Source organism: Dermochelys coriacea, chromosome 11, assembly GCF_009764565.3.
Source record: "Dermochelys coriacea isolate rDerCor1 chromosome 11, rDerCor1.pri.v4, whole genome shotgun sequence".
NCBI classification, from domain to species: Eukaryota; Metazoa; Chordata; order Testudines; family Dermochelyidae; genus Dermochelys; species Dermochelys coriacea.
The window spans coordinates 26619396-26639667 of NC_050078.2; the positions used below are offsets into that span (position 1 = coordinate 26619396).

General features: G+C 42.6%; 1 protein-coding gene across 11 annotated transcripts in view; it reads left to right on the forward strand.

Moving 5' to 3' along the window:
* MBD5 (methyl-CpG binding domain protein 5) overlaps positions 1-20272 on the forward strand; it is a 184491-nt gene that overhangs the window by 117273 nt on the left and 46946 nt on the right. For 9 of the 11 annotated variants that reach the window (XR_006277934.1, XR_006277933.1, XM_043505101.1 and 6 more), the window contains 2 exons: positions 15901-16926; positions 18587-18798. Coding sequence is in view for 9 of the 11 variants with exons in the window: in XM_043505101.1 (XP_043361036.1) it covers positions 15901-16926; positions 18587-18798 (1238 nt within the window). In the remaining 2 variants the exon portion in view is untranslated. The remainder of the gene's footprint in view (positions 1-15900; positions 16927-18586; positions 18799-20272) is intronic. The other 2 variants (XM_038421660.2, XM_038421661.2) reach the window with 1 other exon arrangement.

The following is a 20272-nucleotide window of genomic DNA, read 5'->3' on the forward strand; positions in this document are numbered from 1 at the left end:
TCTAATGATTGACCAAAGCCAATCCTCCATAACACATTGTTTTGCTAGTGATGGGATGATGATTATCTTTTGAGGTAAATCCATTTCCTCTAAATTATTTAGCAGACAGACCTTGGAATTATACAGACCTGAACTTTCTAAAGATATTCTATAACTAGTAAGCTGGTACTAAAAGTTAGCAGTCCATCTGCACTTCTGTGTTGTTTGTAGGATCAACCACTACAATACCATGCCACTATAGGTTTTTTGTCAAAGTCACAGCAGGATAACTATTGTATAAGAAGTTAGGAAGTGTCAGACATACAGTCTATACCAATGTACAAGAGTGATTTAGCCAAAGTGTGCTGTGGATTTTGGATACTCTACTTTATTTGAGTTTAGTTTTGTGGGTTTTTTGGTTTGTTTTTTACATATTTTAGTTGCTAATTCACTGTGAAACAGTTACTCCTTAATTGGTTTTAAATGCCAGTTTGAGTGACAAGTAGCCCTAATGTTTACTAATCAGAAACTAGTTACTGTGACAAAAGGAAGAATCAACAAGAACTAGATAGCTGGCTATTTGCATGTGCTTTTAATAATACTTTAGATCAGAGGGTCAGATTTTTCCACCCTAACTCATGTTTTCTTATTCCACAAATAGCACCTTTTATTTCAAGGTACTCTTAAGCATAAGGATGACAAAATTTGTCTCTAAAAGTGAAATCTAAAAAATCCAATTTACTGTTCATGCTTTTTGCATTTCTCTCAGCTTGAGCAGTGAAAATCAATTAAGTCAATTTCATTTTTCTGGGTCTCAATACTGTAATATTTTGATTGCAAACACTATTCAAAAACAACTGAAATATAGAGGAAGCTGATAAAAACTCCTACATACAGATTATCTATCACTTTCCATTACAACAGATCCTAACTCCTCCATTGCTTGCAGCATGCCTTTGAAATTAGGTCATGGAATTTCCTTGAGAATAGGGCCAGGCCTTTTCTGTTCATCCCATGAAATGCTGTTTAAATTTGGCTGTTACAAGATATTGAAAATTGTCATTTCCCATCTCTGATTTGTGGTGCTCAGCATAATTTTGCAGGATAACAAAATCTTCGTATAATCTAAGGCTGGACCACTATGGCCACTATTGCAACAGCAATTGACACTGGAAATCCTCAGGGCAGAAACTGCCCAGCTGTGGCTGAAAGAGCGGAGGGATTGGAAAAAGGGGAAAAGAGAGCTGTGCTAACTGAGCCACATCCAGGAAGGCTCCAGAAACTCACCACCATTTGCCATGGACACTAGAGTTCTAGATTCACTTCTTCTGATGACTTGCATTAATATTTCCGTACCGTTCACTTCACATCTCTCACTATTAATCAGTGCTTCCTACCCTATTGTTAGTTTACAGAAGTTGAAGATAGATCCCAGCTCTAATATGGCAGCCCCAAATTATAGTCACTAAGCCCCACTGCCTCTCAGAAATAAACTGCCATATCTTTGTCCTTGGCTATGCTGTCTATAAAACAGGGCATAGATAACCCACTGTTTCACTATGTGGTGCATCAGTCTGTGTGAACCAGCCACTATACGAGTACAGCTTTCTCTTGCTGCTAGCTAATATAGTTAGTCCTGTAGATGTAGTTGTGGAGATCTGTGCTGCAGTACTGAAGATTCAGGGTTCTAATCCTGATCATGATGCATGTGTTTGTTGTCAGTTGTGGATGCTAATACTTTCTTATCTGCCAAGGGAGTTGTGAAGCTAAATTCATTATCTCCTGGGGGAGTTGTGCAGATTAAATTCATTAATATTTATGAGACACTTGGAAAAAAATGATTACGTATTCAGTACTGGGTTTGCATGGTGTGCAGTGAATAATGCATTGGGCTACATATTGACTGAGAAAATATAACTGCCTTGTTCCTAGAGCACTGTCTATCCTCTGCAATGAATGAGGCAGGGATCTTGTGGAAAAAATAGAATGCATTCATATAATTAAAGACTGCATCATCGTGCATATGCATAAAGGGTCATTACCTAGTTTCTAGATGGTTGTGCTACACAAATAATTTTCTTTTAATGTAGTTTTTGTATGTAATTGAAACAACAATTAATGCAACATTTTAAATGGCTTTAGGTTTTGAAAAAGTTTGAGGTTTGAAATAGTGAAATATTTGAAATATTTGAGTTTGAAATAATAGGGTAGAAGAGACTAGCATTCGGGGGGGGGGGGGGAATAGTGGTTCCATCCCCCATAGTGGGGTGGTTGCACCAAGAGAAAGAAAACAATGTGCATACAATTATTCTAACTAGGAGGAACCATTTATACTCATTTAGAAAGTAGTGTTACACGTTTTTAACTTTTTTCACATTTTGTCACACATTCCCTGGTTAGGATGTTAACAGGTCAGATTACTGTCCAATATCCTTAACAAATGAGGGCTGAAAGATTCAGGGGAAACTTCCTGCTTGAAGGATAGAACCAATTCTTCCAGAGTTAACCCATGTCCATCAGGTCAATGTTGTTATTCATTTACTCTTTGTGCAACAGCCTCACCTAGAGGTCCTGACTGAGTTCAGGGCCTTGTTGAACTAGGCAATGTCCAAATACAGAGTTAGAGATGAAATCCCTGTCCTAAATTGTAAAGCTTACAATTTAAAGAGACAAAGGATAGTAGAAATCAATATTATCTTCATACTCATTTTACAGCTGGGGACTGAGGTGCAGAGAGATGAAGTGACTTGCCTATAGTGGTGTTTGGTCTCAAAGTATATGAGAGACAAGGTGGGTGAGGTAATATCTTTTATTGGACAAACTTCTGTTACTACCCATCTTGACTTGTCTATAGTCATACTGCAAGACTGTGGCAGAGCCAGCAATTGAACACAGAGCTCCTAAGGTCCAATCTAATACTTTAACCACAAGACCATCCTTCCCCTCTGAGAGGTGTTATTAATTGACCTAGTAATCACCACATCAATCGTCTATGCCATTAGATATGGCCACAACTCTTAAAAAAGGAAGGCCTTGATAGGGTGAGCTGGAAATACTTATTTGTTGCTGTAAAGTTTATGGTAGGTGAAGAATTTTGCAGGTGGATTTTATTTCCCTGTATCGTTACAGGTGCCTCTGTTCTTGAATGTTCGTTCCTAATAAGTGCTAACAAATTGTAAAGAGACACATGAATGCCAGCCTCCATCTCCCTTGTTGTTTAATTCAGTTGTTGACTGACAGCTTCTCTTCACTACTTGGGTAGCTCAACCTAAGTTACGGTACTCGAGCTACATGAATAACGAAGCTGGAGTCAGTGTAGCCTAGGTCGACTTCCTGCAGTGTCTTCACTGTGCTGTGTCAATGGGAGAGACTTTCCTTACTCTTCTCAATAAGCTGGAGTACCTGGGTTGACTAGAGTGCTCTGCCGTCGATTTAGCGGGTCTTCACTAGACCCACTAAATCAACACCTGCTGCATCGATTGCAGCAACATCAATCTCTCCGTAGTGAAGACAAGCCCTCAATCTGGATGTGAGGACCTAAAGAGAGGTCTATGTCAAGTCTTGCAGATTTTTTCTGCATAACATAAGATACAGTCTTTCCTATACATGCACAAAATATAATATAAACTCTTCCTAGAATCGTAGAATATCAGGGTTGGAAGGGACCTCAGGAGGTCATCTAGTCCAACCCCCTGCTCAAAGCAGGACCAATCCCCAACTAAATCATCCCAGCCAGGGCTTTGTCAAGCCTGACCTTAAAAACTTGTAAGGAAGGAAGTCCATCTTCAAAGTCCAGACTCTCATCATGTTGCATCTTGATTATTGAAATATCCTCACCTCTTGACAAATGCAATCTTGAAGCACTCATATCTATTCAGAATGATGCTGCAAAGATCATTTCCCTAGCCCTTCTCTTTGACCATATCATCTTCTCTTTGCATCTCTCCATTGGCTCCCTTTTTGCTATCATAGCCAACTTAACCTATTTCTTTTCACTTTAAAAGCCCTTCACAACATATCCCCACCCTATCTATCCTCTCTTCTTAAGTATCAAAAGGCCAGCTCTCACCTGATGCCAGTCTTCACTGTCCACTGGTGAAATTTTCAAACAAGCACCTTTGTGCTTTCTCCCATGTTGCCCCTCATGCTTTAAATTAATTTCTCCCTAAGCATCAACAAAAGTAACTCATTATCCTCCTTCAGATCTCTCCTTAAAACTCTCCTCTGCCATGAAGCCTACAAAATACAGACAACAGTTAGGTTGCTGGGTTGCAGAAACCACTGCCTGTCATGCTGACCAATATTGTCTCATTATTACCTTGTACCTCCTGTCTCTCTGTCTATCCATCCATTTTCTCTTATACTTAAGAGAAAGTAGAGAAAGAACTGACTATTTGTCCTTTGTTTCTACAACACCTAGCACGGCAGGGTCCTGGTTTATGGCTGGGGCTCCTCAGTGTTATTATAATACAAATAATTATTAATAAGACCGCTGAACTGTTATATCAGTAGAACTGGAGGCAAGGAATGCAAGGATATTTTTATATAGATATTACAATCTTGTAATGAATATTTATATTTTTAAATCAGAAACAATAACTATGGAAGTGTGTATAGGCCCTTTTAAGGTTTGTGAGAGGAACTCTCCTGGATCTCTACTACTCTGATACAGGTTTTCCTGCGACAATACCTGTGGGAATGAGGACATGGTCACTGAGTCCGGGAAGAGAAATGGGTCTGAGGCAAGACTTTTGTTTAAAAAAAAAAATGCCTATGCTATTGACTCATGTTACAGGGTCTGAGAGTATAATTTCATGACCAGAATGGGCTAGGATTACCCTCAGTAAGGATGGACAAGGTGGCTTGGGGTAGTTCCCAGTTGGCCTCTTTCTCAGATGTAGGAGCACAGGTTTATTGGGTGGCCATGTAATCCTTGCCAAGAGCAAGGTTCTCTGGAAAGTAGCTAAACCCTGCCCTTTGGCCTATTGGAGAAAGATCAGGAAGGAATCATGCCCTACTGTTGGATCTCTCCTGAAAGTTATGGGCAAGAAAAACTCCTTTTCTTTAACATTTTTTTGTATAATCCTTTTGATTTATAATGGGGTTTAGAGGCAGACACCTCTAACAGGTATCTGACCTAAATTCTTATAGGATGTGGTAACATTTTACTGCTTTTTCATTAGTGAGTTGAAAAAAGCCTCAGACAGGGAACATAAGAACCTAAGAATGGCCATACTGGGTCAGACCATCTAGCCCAGTATCCTGTCTTCTGACTGTGGCCTGTGCCAGATGCTTTGAAGGGAATGAACAGAACAGGGCAATTTCGAGTGATCCATCCTCTGTCATCCAGTCCCAGCTCTAGCAGTCAGGGGTTCAAGGACACCCAGAGGATGGGGTTGCTTCCCTGACCATCTTTGTGAATAGCCAGTGATAGATCTATCCTCCATTAACTTATCTCATTCTTTTTTTTTTAACCCAGTTATACTTTTGGCCTTCACTACATCCTCTAGCAATGAGTTCCACAGGTTGACTGTGCATTGTGTGAAGAAATACTTCCTTTTGTTTGTTTTAAATCTGCTGCCTATTAATTTCATTGCGTGATCCATGGTTCTTGTGTTATGTGAAGGGGTAAATAACACTTCCCTATAAATTCTCTCCACTCCATCAATGATTTTTTTAGACCTCAACTATATCCCCACTTAGTTATTTCTTTTCCAAGTTGTATAGTCCCAGTCTTTTTTATCTTTCTTATTTATGGAAGCTGTTCCATAACCCTAATCATTTTTGTTGTCCCTCTTTATACCTTTTCCAATTCTAAAGTAGGACTACATGGACTTGTAGGCTCTAAAACTTTACATTGTTTTATTTTTGAATGCAGTTATTTTTTTTTACATAATTTGACATTTGTAAGTTCAATTTTCATGATAAAGAGATTGCATTACAGTATTTATATTAGGTGAATTGAAAATACTATTTCTTTTGTTTTTTACAGGGAAAATATTTCTAATAAAAACTAAATATAAAGTGAACACTGTACACTTTGTATTCTGTGTTATAACTAAAATTAATATATTTGAAAACGTAGAAAACATCCAAAACTATTTAAATAATGGTATTCTATTATTGTTTCACAGTGCGATTAATCGTGTTATTAATCGCGATTCATTTTTTTAATCTCTTGACAGCCCTACTGCAAAGTGATCTCACAAAACTGAATGACTGGGCAACAAAATGGCAGATGTAATTCAATGTTGATAAATGCACAGTAATCCACATTGAAAAACATAACCCCAACTATATATAAAATGATGGGGTCTAAATTAGCTGTTACCACTCAAGAACTGTCATTGTGGATAGTTCTCTGAAAACATCCACTCCATGTGCAGCAGCAGTCAAAAAAGGTAACATCATGTTGGGAATCATTAAGAAAGGGAAAGATAATAAGATGAAAAAAATCATATTGCCTCTATATAAATCCCTGGTACGCCCACATTTTGAATACTGCGTGCAGATGTGGTCATTCCATCTCAAACAAGATGTACTGGAATTGGAAAAGTTTCAGAAAAGGGCAACAAAAATGATTAGGGGTATGGAACAGTTTCTGTATGAGAAGAGATTAATAAGATTGGGACTTTTCAGCTTGGAAAAGAGACGACTAAGGGGGGATATGATAACAGTCTATAAAATCATGACTGGTGTGGAGTAAGTAAATAAGGAAGTGTTGTTTACTCCTCATAACACAGGAACTAGGGGTCACCAAATGAAATAATTAGGCAGCAAGTTTAAAACAAATAAAAGGAAGTATTTCTTCACACAATGCACAGTCAACCTGTGAAACTCTGTCAGAAGATGTTGTGAAGGCCAAGACTATAACAGGGTTCAAAAAAGAACTAGATAAATTCATGGAGGATAGGTCCATCAATGGTGATTAGCCAGGATGGGCAGGGATGGTGTCCCTAGTGTCTGTTTACCAGAAGCTGGGAATGGTGGATGGGATGGATCACCTGATGATTACCTGTTCTGTTCATTCCCTCTGGGAGACCTGGCAAAGGCCACTGTCAGAAGACAGGATACTGGGCTAGATGGACCTTTGGTCTGACGCAGTATGGCCATTCTTATGTTATGTTGATAGATTCTGCTGTTAAAAGAAAACCATGTGAGAATGTCTTTCTTGTAGTATTTCTCAGCCTGGCCTTCAGGACTCCTTCTAATATTCACACCCTTTGAGCAGCATTAAATACTTGACATTTAAAAGAAATAGAACTTTTTCCTTTTTTTCAAATAGGGGATTCCTTCTTTGAGTGCTTGCTCATGTCGATTCCATTGTAGGTGTGTGTGTGCCCATGTGTGCGGTTGTCAGAGACTTTTGTCTTAGCAGTACCTGTAGGGCTGGCTGTTGCACCCTCTGTAGTGCTGTGCTTATGCTGCAGTATATGAGGTGCCGCTGGCCCTGCACCCTCTCAGTTCCTTCTTACCACCCGTGATGGTCAGTTGGAGCACCTCTGTCCCTTGCTTTGCAAGCGGTCAGCGTTTTCTCTTTTATCTTAGCCTTGTGTTTCTAGCTGTAAATAGTTTAATCATTTTTTAGCTGATTCTTAAGTACCTGTTAAATGTTTAGTTAGTGTCCCGGCAGGGACTTTGCCCCAGGTGGGGTGAGGACATGCTCCGTTCTGCAGTTTTCAAGCCCTACTCTTTGTGTAATAGGCCTATGCCTGTTAGTGACTTGCATGAGAGCTGTCTACAGTGCCTCAGGGAATTCCACATAAAGAAGCGCTGTTACATCTGCCAGAACTTTCATCCTTGGACACAAAGAGAGTGTGACATATGCCTCAGGGCACTCCTGATCCAGGCTGCCATATGCCCAGCTTCAGAGTCATCACAGACTGATCCGGCACCTAGCACATCAACTTCTATGTATAGCGCATCCCCTTCGCCATTGCCGAAGAAGAAGATGGCACTAAGCAAGCCCAACCAAAGTGCCTGGGCAAAGAACACTGCTCGGGCCTTATGCCCACTCTGGACCCGCAAAAGGGCTCAGCCCTGGGGAGTTCCTCCCCCTAAAAGGACCTGCCACTGACTTTAGGGAGTGATAAAGGGCCCAAGCTGACAGCACAGTCAACGCTCTGACCCCCCAGCACCTGGAGAGCTAAGAGCACCTCTGCCACAGCCAGGACCACATGCAGCAATGGATCTCCATAAGGGCAAATCCTCCAGCAAGGCCTCACACAAAACAAGCGAGCACCACTGGTCTCCGGAGCCAAGACAGAGCCCTAGGTTGCCACGTTCTTGGTCTCCACATTGGCCCAGGTCTCTGGCTCGCTGCTATGAGTCATCATCACAGCCCTCCCGATCCCCATCTTCAGGCCGGAGCTTGCCCGGGCATTGACAATCTCCCCAAGACCCGTCTTTGTCACATTGTTGGTCACCATAGCTGAGACCTCGAGGTCACTCCCTGACATGGTGCCGCTTGCCCTACTCCCGGTACCAGTCAGACTGTTCCCGGCACCGGTCACTGGCGGCGACACTGAGCTGCCAGATCCAAGCCTCCACAGCCTCACCTTGTTCACCAGAAGATGATGACTTCTTCAGCTCGGAGGCGCAGTTCAGCCCCTTGCCCAGACATCATCCTGATTGGGCTCTGGAGGGCATGTCCGCGGCATTGGTGCTGACCTGGCAGCAGGGCCAGTGCCGACCCAAAGGCCATATTGGAACGCCTAGGGAGTTCCCATCACGCCGTTGCCCCACTCCTGCCAGCCCTCGGTCAGACATGCCAAAGTCAGCACCCATGGCACCGACAGCACCGGGTTCAGTGCAGGAAGCTCCAGCAGCCACTGCTGATGAGGAGCTGGTATCCACTCCAAGGTCGCCCTCTCCAGTGGTTGAGGACACCGCCAGACCTTCCCCGGTCATCCAATCATCATCCTTCTCTCCAGGCGAAGTGGTGGCGGGCCTCTTGAGAGATAGTCTGCCAGATAATTTTAGGGAGTATCAGGCGCTGCTCCGCAGAATGGCTTCCAACCTGGGTCTCAAGGCGGAGGAGGTGGAGAAGCAGTCGAACACATTGTTTTATGTGCTCTCAAGGTCCGCCCCAGCCCATGTCATGCTCCCAGTACATGAGGGGGTCCTAAATGTTGCCAAAACCGTCTGATAAACCCCGTCCTCCATCCTGCCCACTTCTAAGAGGGTGGAAAAGTACTTTGTCCCTGCAAATGGGTTTGAGTACTTGTACACCCACCTGCCACCGGGATTGTTGGTCATCTCGGTGGCCAATGAGAGGGACAAATGGGGGCCCATCAGTTCCACCCGTAAAAATAAGGAGGTCAAGAGGCTGGATTTGTTTGGTTGCAAAATTTATTCTATGGCTAGCTCCAGTTTCAATGGTAAACACCAGGCCCTCTTGGTTCGCGATAAGTTGTGGGACTCTTCTCAAGTTCAGACTCCATGTCCCAGGAGATGGCCAAGGAGTGCTCCCTCCAAATGGCCTGGGACATGGCAGGTTCAGCTGCATGGGTGGTTGCTTCGGCGGTGGTCATGCGGCTCCGTTCCTGGCTCCAGACCGCTGGCCTGTCCCAGGAGATGCAGGCCTCTATTCGGGACCTCCCATTTGATGGCGTCTGCCTGTTCTCTGACCAAACAGATGCGCGTCTTCACAGCCTGAAAGACACGTGGGCAACCCTCCACTCTCTGGGGATGCACACTCCTCAGGTGTTGAGGCAGCCGTTTCGGCCTCCTCTGCCACCTTGACAGTGGCAGCTTCAACAAGGGCCTGTAAGGAAATGGGACGTCAGGTTCAGCCACTGCCACCCTCCGTCATCCCAGTCTCCTGTGCAGCCTGGCCCAGAGAAGCACCAGAGGGGCCAGAAGTGCTCATTTTGAGGATGCACTCAAGAACAATGCACCAGTCTACTGCCTGGATCCTTTCCGGTTTTTCCTCAGTGGCCTTTTCCTCCCTGGTCGTGGGTTATGTTGGACTGATGGGTCCTGCACATAGTGGCTCAGGGCTATACCCTGCAATTTCTGGCCACTCCTCCCTCCCATCACCCCATTTCCCCATCCTTCTACAAGGACCCTTCTCACGAGCAACTCCTCGTTCAGGAGGTCAAGAAGCTCCTAAGTTTGGGAGCTATGGAAGAGGCTCCTCGAGACATGGAAGGAAGAGGATTCTACTCCCGCTACTTCCTAATCCCAAAGGCAAAAGAGGGCGTCAGGCCCATTCTGGACCTGTGGGGCCTCAACAAGTCTCTCAAGAAGTTAGAAGTTCCACATGGTCTCACTGGCCTCCATCATCCCTTCCCTGGATCCCGGGGGCTGGTACGCTACTCTTGTCTTCAGGGACCTTCTGGGGTCCCTTCCAACCCTGATATTCTATGATATTCTATGATTCTATGACTCTTATTTTCATGTCTCCATATTCCCAGGACACAGGTGTTTCCTGCATTTCGTAGTGGCTGGACACCACTTCCAGTTCACAGTGGTACCCTTTGACCTATCCTTGGCCCCTAGGGTGTTCACAAAATGCATGCGCTGATGGTGGCTTTCCTGAGGCATCGAGGGGTCCAGATCTTCCCATATCTTGACGACTGACTCATTAAGGGCAGGTCTCCGGAGCAAGTGCACAGGAGCCTTGATTTGGTGTGCTCCATCTGCAGCAACCTGGGCCTGTTAATAAATACAGAAAAATCCATGTTAACGCTGGTCCAACGCATAGAGTTCATCAGAGCAGTTCTCGACTCTACACGGGCCAGGGCCTTCCTGCCAGAAGTGCATTTTCAGGCTATGACGGACATGATCTCCCTCATAAAGAGCCAACCACTCACCACAGCCCACACATGACTGTGACTGATATGCCACATGGCCACATGAACATACGTGGTCAACCACGTCCAGCTTCCTCTGAGGCCTCTGCAAGCGTGGCTGGCCTCAGTCTACATTCCCAGCAGGCACCCCCTGGACCGAGCGGGTCATGATGCTGAGCCTCATCTTCTTGTCTTTGGACTGGTGGCAGGATTCCAATTCGGTGCAGCAAGGAGTCCCCTTCGCAACCCCATCTCCGTCTGATCTGGGCTCAGGAGCAATCTGGGTGAGCTGAATACCCAGGACCTCTGGCTACAACACAAGCTAGGCCTTCATATCAATGTCAGGGAGCTCAGAGCAATTCGCCTGGCCTGCCAGGCTTTCCTGCCCCATCTGGAAGACAAGGTGGTGCAGGTTCTGACAGACAAAACTGCTGCGATGAATTACATCAACAGGCAGGGCAGCACCTCTGGGACTTCTGTGTGTGTCAGGCTATTCATTTGGTAGTCACCCACTTGCCCGGAACCAAGAATGTCCTGGCAGATCACCTCAGCAGGACCTTCTTGTCTTGCCACAAATGATCACTCTATCGGGAGGTGGTCAGCCTAGTTTTCCACAGGTGGGGAACTCCTTGGGTGAACCTGTTGCGTCCAGACAGAACAGAAAGTGCCACGTGTTCTGCTCTCTGCTGGGCAGAGACAAGGGCTCCCTGTTGGATGCCTTCCTGATGCTGTGGTCGGGAGCGCTGATGTACGCCTTCCCGCCCATATCGTTAATCCACAAGGTCCTGCTAAAGGTGAAGCAAGACAGTCATCCTCAAAGCCCCAGCGTGGCCTCATCAACACTGGTTTGGCATGCTGCTGAGTCTTTCGGCACCAATCCTGCTGCAGCTGCCTCTTTGGCCGGATCTGCTGTCCCAGAACCACAGTGATCTACTGCATCCAAACCTGGCAGCGCTGCAGTTGACTGTCTGGCTACTGGATGGCTAACTGCGGAAGAATGGCGGTGTTCCGCTGGTGCCCAGCAGGAAACCCTCCACCAGGGCTACGTACGTGGCAAAGTGGAAGCGGTACTCGTATTGGGCCTCGGATCACCGCTTTCATGAGGAAGAGGCTCCACTGCAGAACATCCTGGACTATTTGCTGCACCTTAAGCTCCAGGGGCTGTCACTATCTTCAGTCAAGGTACAGCTGGCGGCCATTTCGGCCTTCTGCCCTCCATTTCAAGGCAGAACGGATTTCACCCATCCCATGACGGTGCAGTTCCTGAAAGGTCTGGAGCGCCTTTACCCGCATGTCTGGGACCTGGTACCTCCCTGGGACCTGCATCTTGTGTTGTCAAGGCTCATGGGGGCCCCCCCTTCAAGCCCTTTGCTTCCTGCTCCCTTCTGCTTCTCTCCTGGAAAATCTCCTTTTGGGTTGCCATAACTTTGGCCCATAGGGTGACCAGAATCAGGGTACTCATGTTGGAACCGCTTTATACAGTCTTCTATGAGGACAAGGTCCAACTGCATCTGCACCTAGCATTTCGGCCCAGGGTCGTCTCCCAGTTCCATACTGATCAAAGCCTCATACGACTGATGAGGAACGCAGGCTGCGTACCCGGACGTCAAACAGGCACTGGCCTTCTACATAGATAGAACAAAGCCATTCTGTAAGTCTACACAATTGTTTGTTGCTGTCATGGACAGGACGAATGATTGCCCAGTGTCTACCTAGAGAATCTGGGCCTGGATCACGGCCTGTATCCACTAATGCTATGAGCTGGCGAATGTGCCCCCACTAGCGATCATAATGGCTCACTCAACTAGGGTGCAGGCATCATCGGCAGCCTTCCTTGCTCAAGTGCCAACCCAAGAAATTTACCATGCCGCAACCTGGTCATCTGTCCACACGTTTGCTTTCCACTATGCGCTGACCCAGCAAGCTAAGATGATGCTGGTTTCGTCAGAGCTGTACTCCAATCTGAGCCTGTGAACTCCAAGCCCACCTCCAGGTAGTCTGCTTGTGAGTCACCTACAAGGAATCGACGTGAGCAAGCACTGAAAGAAAAAACGATTACCCACCTATTGTAACTGTTGTTCCTCAAGATGTATTGCTCACGTCCATTCCATTACCCACCCTCCTGCCCTTCTGTCGGAGTTGTCGGCAAGAAGGAACTGAGAGGGCGCAGGCCTGGTGGCACCTGATATACCGCCTCATGAGCGCGGCACTCCAGAGGGTGCCACAGCCAGCCCTACGGATACCGCTGCGGCATCAGTTCTCAAACTGTGGGTCAGGGCCCCAAAATAGGTCGGGACTGATGGTAGATTTCCTGGGGTCCGGGGCCAAAGCCTGAGCCCCACCGCCTGGGCCAAAGGCTTCAGCCTTGGGTGACAGGGCTCAGGTTACAGGCCCCCCACCTGGGCTGAAGCTCTTGGGTTTGGACTTTGCTCCAAGCTCAGGCTTCGGTCCCCCTTGTGGGGTCATGTAGGAATTTTTGTTATCAGAAGGGGGTTGCGGTGCAATGAAGTTTGAGAACCCCTCCACTAAGGCAAAAGTCTGCAGTGACACACATGTGGGTGCACATACACCCACAACGGAATGGACATGAGCAACACGTCTCAAAGAACCACAATTACAAAAGGTGGATAACCCTTTTTTCTCTTTCAGCATTCAGTCCTGCACTACTAATAGATACCAATATTTACCTGACACATCAGAGCTAGAAATGGGAGTTTTATACTGATAGAAAAGGAAGTTTCCCTGCTTTCCAGTGAAATGCAAGTAACTTGCTTCTAGCCCTGGAAAGTCCTTAAAATATGCTACATTATGTTTGAAAAAGTTACTTTAGAATGTTTTCAGAGGTTTCTAAAATATAGTAGTTATTTCTGGTTTCTGTTCTCTGGGACCTGTACTGTCAAATTCATGGTACTAAGGATGTCTGGCTTATAGATATGAGAAATTAAAAATAGTGTCAATAAAATGCTAAAATTATTTCTAAATTATTAATCCCTCTCATTTGGGATGAATTACACATTTCATGCATGTTGTTGCCTTTTGGAGCCAATCTGACCATCCCAAACTCGTATTAAAAAGAGAAAAACCCCAAACCTCTAACATACCATTCCATTATGTTGATGTGGTCATTTTCCATGCAGAGAGAGAGAGAGAGAGAGAGAGAAAGTGTGTGTGTGTGTGTGTGTGTGTGTGTGTGTGTGTGTGTGTGTGTGTGTGTGTGTGTGTGTGTGTGTGTGTGTAAAAAAGAGAGAGAGAGATTTTTTTATGACATTTTGTTTCAGAGACTTTCAGTCTGTATCCAATAGGAGAATTATCTTGACAGAAAACAAACTTACTTGACATACTTGTAATTCTCATTCTCTTACATGTCATTCAGTTGCCACTCACTACCCTTGTCATGTCAGTGTTTGAAAGGTTCCTTATGAACTTGTTTTATTTTCACTTTTTAATTAGCTTTTTTGGGGAAGTTGCCTACCACTCTGAATATATATTTCCAGACCACATATTAATTCCTGTGTACTCTACATGTGGAGAGGGACAGTTTGTCTTTTGTTTTACTATTTTGTCATGGGTTCTAGACTGCCACCTGGAGAAATTTACTAGTCATAAAAGCATTTATACCAGTCCACTAACATGCTAGCCCAGGGAGCTTGTGAAATCCTGTTCTTATGATTACTAACTTGATTTCTGTCAACTTCAGCTGCAATATTTTATTTATTTAGTTATTGTGCCATAATATTGTAGTTGCTTCCCAGAAAAGAAGGCATGATCCTTGGCCCAAGGAGCTCAACAGTTGACATCTCATGTAATATATATAACTGTATGTAATGTTTAGCTCTCAATACTTTACACTTCTTGAATGATGGTATTGTGAGTTGTCAGATAAAAAATTGGATTCTGTCTTTAACAATTCTCTGAAGGTAGTTGAACTCCCAGTTTCCAGTAGTATTTGTTTCTGGAGTTTTGCTAAATTATAATTGATGCGCTCTGATTTTTATCTGATCAGCGGGCTACGCAATGGAATTTGCTGCAGCTTTTTAATAGAAGATAAAATAAATAGTTTTTTCTGCTATAAAATTCATCTGTATTTTTACTATTTATGTTTTCCGAGACCAAGGGCATCTCTTTGGTCACCATATAAGGCTGAAAAGTATGGTTTGAAGGTGGTTACATTCTGTTTTATTTCTCCTGCTCCTCTGACACACACCTTTTGCATACAACTACTGTCAATTCAAACAAGAAATCTCCTTCAGAGGGGAAAACAGGTAATTTGTGTAGTCCAACATTGTTTAAAGATGATAGACAGATATGCAGAAACAGAAAAAGAATAACCAGTCTTGAATAAATAGCCTTTATTGTAAATCCACTCAGCAGGGAAGCTTTGGACTTCTCTGCCACTCCAAGCAAAGGATCCATCCAGGCCACCGAAATGACCTTACCTTTTTCTTCCAGAAAACTTCTGTTGTTTTCCTTGGCAACTTGTATTTGTCTTTAATGTTTTCTGGAGCTTGCCAGTTAAATTACACACTAATAATAATAATTATGCTTTCCTCCAAAGATGATAGAAATGATGTTTTACAAACAATAATTCACAAAACATACTGTGCGATGGGAAATGTTCTGATCGTTTTACAGATGGAAAAAGTAATATAGTGGCAGAGTTGGGAATAGAATCAGGAAACTAGGAGCCAGGATTCATGGATCTAATCTTTACCATTAGGTTTTAAGGCCGTTGCTGATCATTTTAGCAGTGGATGTGGTGTGGGTTCAAGACTGAACATAATAACAGATAGGTGGTTTTCAGTCCTAGACAAATCCAAAATATATTTAATAAAAAAAAGAAATCCTCTTATACAATTCTCTGCTGAAGGAGTTTGAAAAGAAGCGTAAATTTTTCATTTAAGCAGGATTCCAGTTGTGATGTGGCAATGGCATTTCTGTGTAATATCAGAAATAATTCATTGCAAATTCTTTCTTATTAAAAAAATGTTAAAATCATGCTGTTTGAATTTTCTTCATCTGAGTGTTGAATATAGTTAAATTTGGATGAGTCTGATTATCGTTGCAGTGATGATAATATTTGTCCTTCAATAGACATTATTAATATATGTATTGTTTTGTGTTACAGGGGGTTCAGGACCATCATCTTCCATAGCCATAGCTGGAACCAGCCAACCAGCCATCACAAAGACAACATCCGTTCTTCAAGATGGTGTTATAGTCACTACTGCAGCTGCAAACCCACTTCCGAGCCAGCTGCCCATTGGGAGTGATTTCCCTTTTGTTGGCCATGAACACACACTTCACTTTCCACAGAACTGCTCTTCAAACAACAATCTTCCGCATTCTTTGAATCCAAACCTTCTCAATTCTCTACCTATCTCTTTGCCAGTGAATCAACAACATCTCTTAAACCAGAATCTATTAAATATACTACAGCCTTCAGCAGGAGAAGGCAAGTCTGAAGTCATACTCAACCCTTTAGGTTTACTCAACCCAAGTGTAAATGCTGCGCTAGCTTTTCTCTCCAGTGACATGGATGGGCAGGTATTACAACCTGCTCATTTTCAGCTTCTAGCTGCCCTACTTCAGAATCAAGCCCAAGCAGCTGCCATGCTTCCCCTATCATCTTTCAATTTGACCATCTCAGATTTTTTACAACAGCAAAATAACCCTTTACCCTCAGTAACACAGATGACAGCCCCACCAGACCATTTGCCAAGCAATCAGTCAGACAGCAACAGAGCAGAGACCCTTTTAACCAACCCCCTGGGGAACCCTATACCAAGCTTTACAGGCACTGACACTACTTCTAACCCCTTGCTCCTCCCAGCTGTCACTGGGGCCTCAGGATTAATGGCCTTAAATCCCCAGCTGTTGGGAGGTGTCCTGAACTCCGCATCGGGCAACACTGCTAATCATCCAGAGATATCCATAGCAACCTCCTCCCAGGCAACCACTACCACAACCACTACATCATCAGCAGTGACAGCACTGTCTGTCTCAACACTTGGTGGGACAGCAGTGGTGTCAATGGCAGAAACATTGCTGAACATATCTAATAATGCTGGGAATACATCTGGTCCAGCTAAACTCAACAATAACTCTGTGGTGCCACAGCTACTTAACCCTCTACTGGGGACAGGTCTGCTTGGTAAGTTAAATTTTTTCACAGATTTAAAAAAAAACGGTTGGGGGGAGAGTTTCTGATTCTATTTTCTATTATTAAAGACTCCATTTCATTGCACTATTTATAAAAAGGGTTTTGTATGTCACAGGTCATTGAATACTTCTAGAGAAAAACAACCTTTACTGTCAGAAATTTTAAATAGCAATTTTTAAAAATTCAGCAACATTTAATACTGTTTTTGGATATAATTTTATTTTCCATTCCCTCATTCTGATGCCACCAAACCTACTACACACACTTAAATTCAGTCAGGCAAATTGTACTCCTTTTATTTTTCATGTAATAAAAGCACAGGTGCATCTTTGGGATGCAGTGTTTTATTTCAAATATATGTGGCATCACAGGGTTAGTATGAGTAGCTGTGCAGTCGATGAAAAATGGCCAAGTGCATTTTTTCCATTTAAATCAAAAATATGCCAAAACCATAGCACATGTCCTATAAAGCACTCGAAGTAAAGCCTTGCACAAGTTCAGTGAAATAGGTTGCCCTTTCTAGGCCTTGATTGTACATTTCTGTTCTCATATTTCTTTGTTTTTCGTTTCTTCGTTGTAGTTTTGAAACTGAGGGTATCACACCTGACAAGCCCTTACATATCTGATGAAATCTTAAGCCTAAACAATTCTCCTAAGTCTCTAGTCCTTTGATGAATTTACCCAGAACATGTCATATATTTTGTGTTCTGTGCTGTTTGGACTCAATAAGCAAATAACTATACCAGTAGGATGACCAAAATATTGTGTCAAAGAGCTGGAAAGCATTGCAGCTTTGTTACTTATGTCAAGCTACAAGATTGTTACTGTGAACTCAGCCCTACTTTTACAATATAATTTAATTTAGCATGAGGATAGTTATTGAATTAAGATTAATTTTTTTTTCTAAAATAAAATGTCTGATTTTCATCAGCTGATTCCACAAGCATAAAATTTAGGAAAAACATTAGTTTGTGTTAACTCAAGTGCAAAATCCATTTCAGGCTTCTTTTATTTGATAATATCATAGGATCAAGGGCCTCAAAGTATTTGTTTTCCTATTGTTTGTGATATTGTTCTTTTACATTTTAATTTACATAAGAGGTTTTTCTTTTGATACAAAATGCAGATTTTTTTTAATATAGCTTGTTTTTCTTATGATATTTTTCTCCTGTATCTAGAAAAGAGAAAACTAGTAGAGTTAGCCAGTGTATTTTTGTGTTCAAGAGGCCTTGGATCGTTTTGTAGTCAGGTCAAACAGTGGTGTGATAGTTACCAAAAGGTTGGGGGAGGGGAAGGTGTTGGTATGGTATAAAGCAGTCACTCTTTGGAAGTTAAGAATGGATTTCCAAGAAAATGAATACCACTGATGCTCATTCTCTTGTACCTGGCTCTGTGCCATTCCAGAATAAAGGACAGTCATGTCAGAATCTTTTAGAAAGAGTCCACATATAGATGTAATCTGAAAGAAAGAATGCTGAAGAAATGAAGGAATAAATAGTAGGAGACGTTCCTTGAGATTGTGGTACAGAAGTTTTGTTGTACAGAGAGTGTCAGTATTTGTTTACCATTCAGTTAAAATATGACTCAAGGAAACTCTCGCGGACTCTTGAAAACTATGCTGACTTACTTTACCATATGTTTGGAATTGCAGGTGACATGTCGTCAATAAACACTACTTTGAATAACCATCAACTGACTCATCTCCAGTCACTGTTGAACAACAATCAGATGTTTTCTTCAAATCAACAGCAACATCAGCTTCTCCAGGGGTACCAGAATCTCCAGGGGTTTCAAGGGCAACCCACAATTCCTGGACCAGCTAACAACCCAAACCCCATGGCTTGTCTGTTTCAAAATTTTCAGGTAGAAAGCACACTGAAATCAATATTGAGTGAATTAAAAAAATTGTAATAGAATTGGTATCTGTATTCTGCTTTTTCATTGAATGTTTAAAACAATCTGTTTTATTGCAGTTGGTTGCACTTTTTTAGTATGGATTTTGTATTTGCAAATCAGAAACACGTTACTGAAATTATATATCTTTTACTTATAAGTTTAGTGTCATTTTTATTTTACTAGAACTCCTTATGATGTGCATCTATTAACAGCTGTTATGAACTTTCAGGAGTTTTAGTTCGCTTTTGAAGTGTGATCATAAACTACTGGTTGAGAATAAATTGTAGAGACTGAATGGTAAAAAGTTAACATAGTTGTCAGTTAATAGGAAATAGGAGGTGATTGTGAGTAACTGACTTTTTCTAATAGTGCTCATTAAAGTAAATGGAAGGACTACCATTGATTTAGGGGATGTTGGATCAGGTCCATAGTGATTAAGGACAGGCATATAATAAAAATTTTGAAAAAATGGTATCTCCCTTTCACATTTCCATCCAAACAGACAATTCTGTTGATAATGTACATTCAAATATGAAAGTAATAGAATGACAGTGAAAGTATCAACTGAGATAGAGAACAAAAATAGAGTTACAGTATGTATTTAAGGTTATTATAGTGCTGCAGAACTGAGAACATGAAGGCTGCAGAAATGCAGGTGATAGTGCCAGAAAAGCTTTTATTCTTTAAGAAGGAAAAAGACAACATATCATTTTGTCAGTCTAGACAACTAGAAATTTCCCTGTGTTTGCAAAATCACAGTAATCTTACTGCCTATTAACCCCTTCTCAGTTTTTTAATTATGTGAGTTACATTAGCTGTATCTTCATATTTTCTCTCCGTGTCCTGAATTATGTAAGGGTTTAGTAATGCTAAGTATTTAAAGCAGTAGTTACAAATATTAGGCTTCACTAGTTAAAGAATCTTTTCTATTCAGACTTTCACAAGTATTAATATTGCTTATTATCTTTACTTCACTCTCATGACACGTACATGACAAATACAAACATAATATACAAGGTTCCTCAAAATGTAATTTAGTTTATAATAGACAATGCATGAAATAGCTACAATGCAAAGGGTCGGAGACCTGGTTGATGAGGATTAAAAGTGGCAAGACTTCCCAAAAGAAGTGTATAAGAAGGGAAAGGTAGGTCACTTGCACATGACAAATAGGAGGCAATTTCAAGCCTATGGGTTGCATCAAAGAAAATACAAAGCAGAGAGTGGGTAGAGACAAAAGAGCGCTTAGGAGTGAAACTGGGGAGGAAAGTAGAGACTGAGGGAAGAATAGGAGGAAATAGATTTGGGTACAATGATATAAGCATGGATTAAGTTGTTTAGGACTTTGAATGTAAGAATGAGGATCTTGGACTTCATTCAGAAAAGGAGAGGGACTCAGAAAGGGGGTGGAAATGCGGCTACAACAGAAGAGATTTGAAAG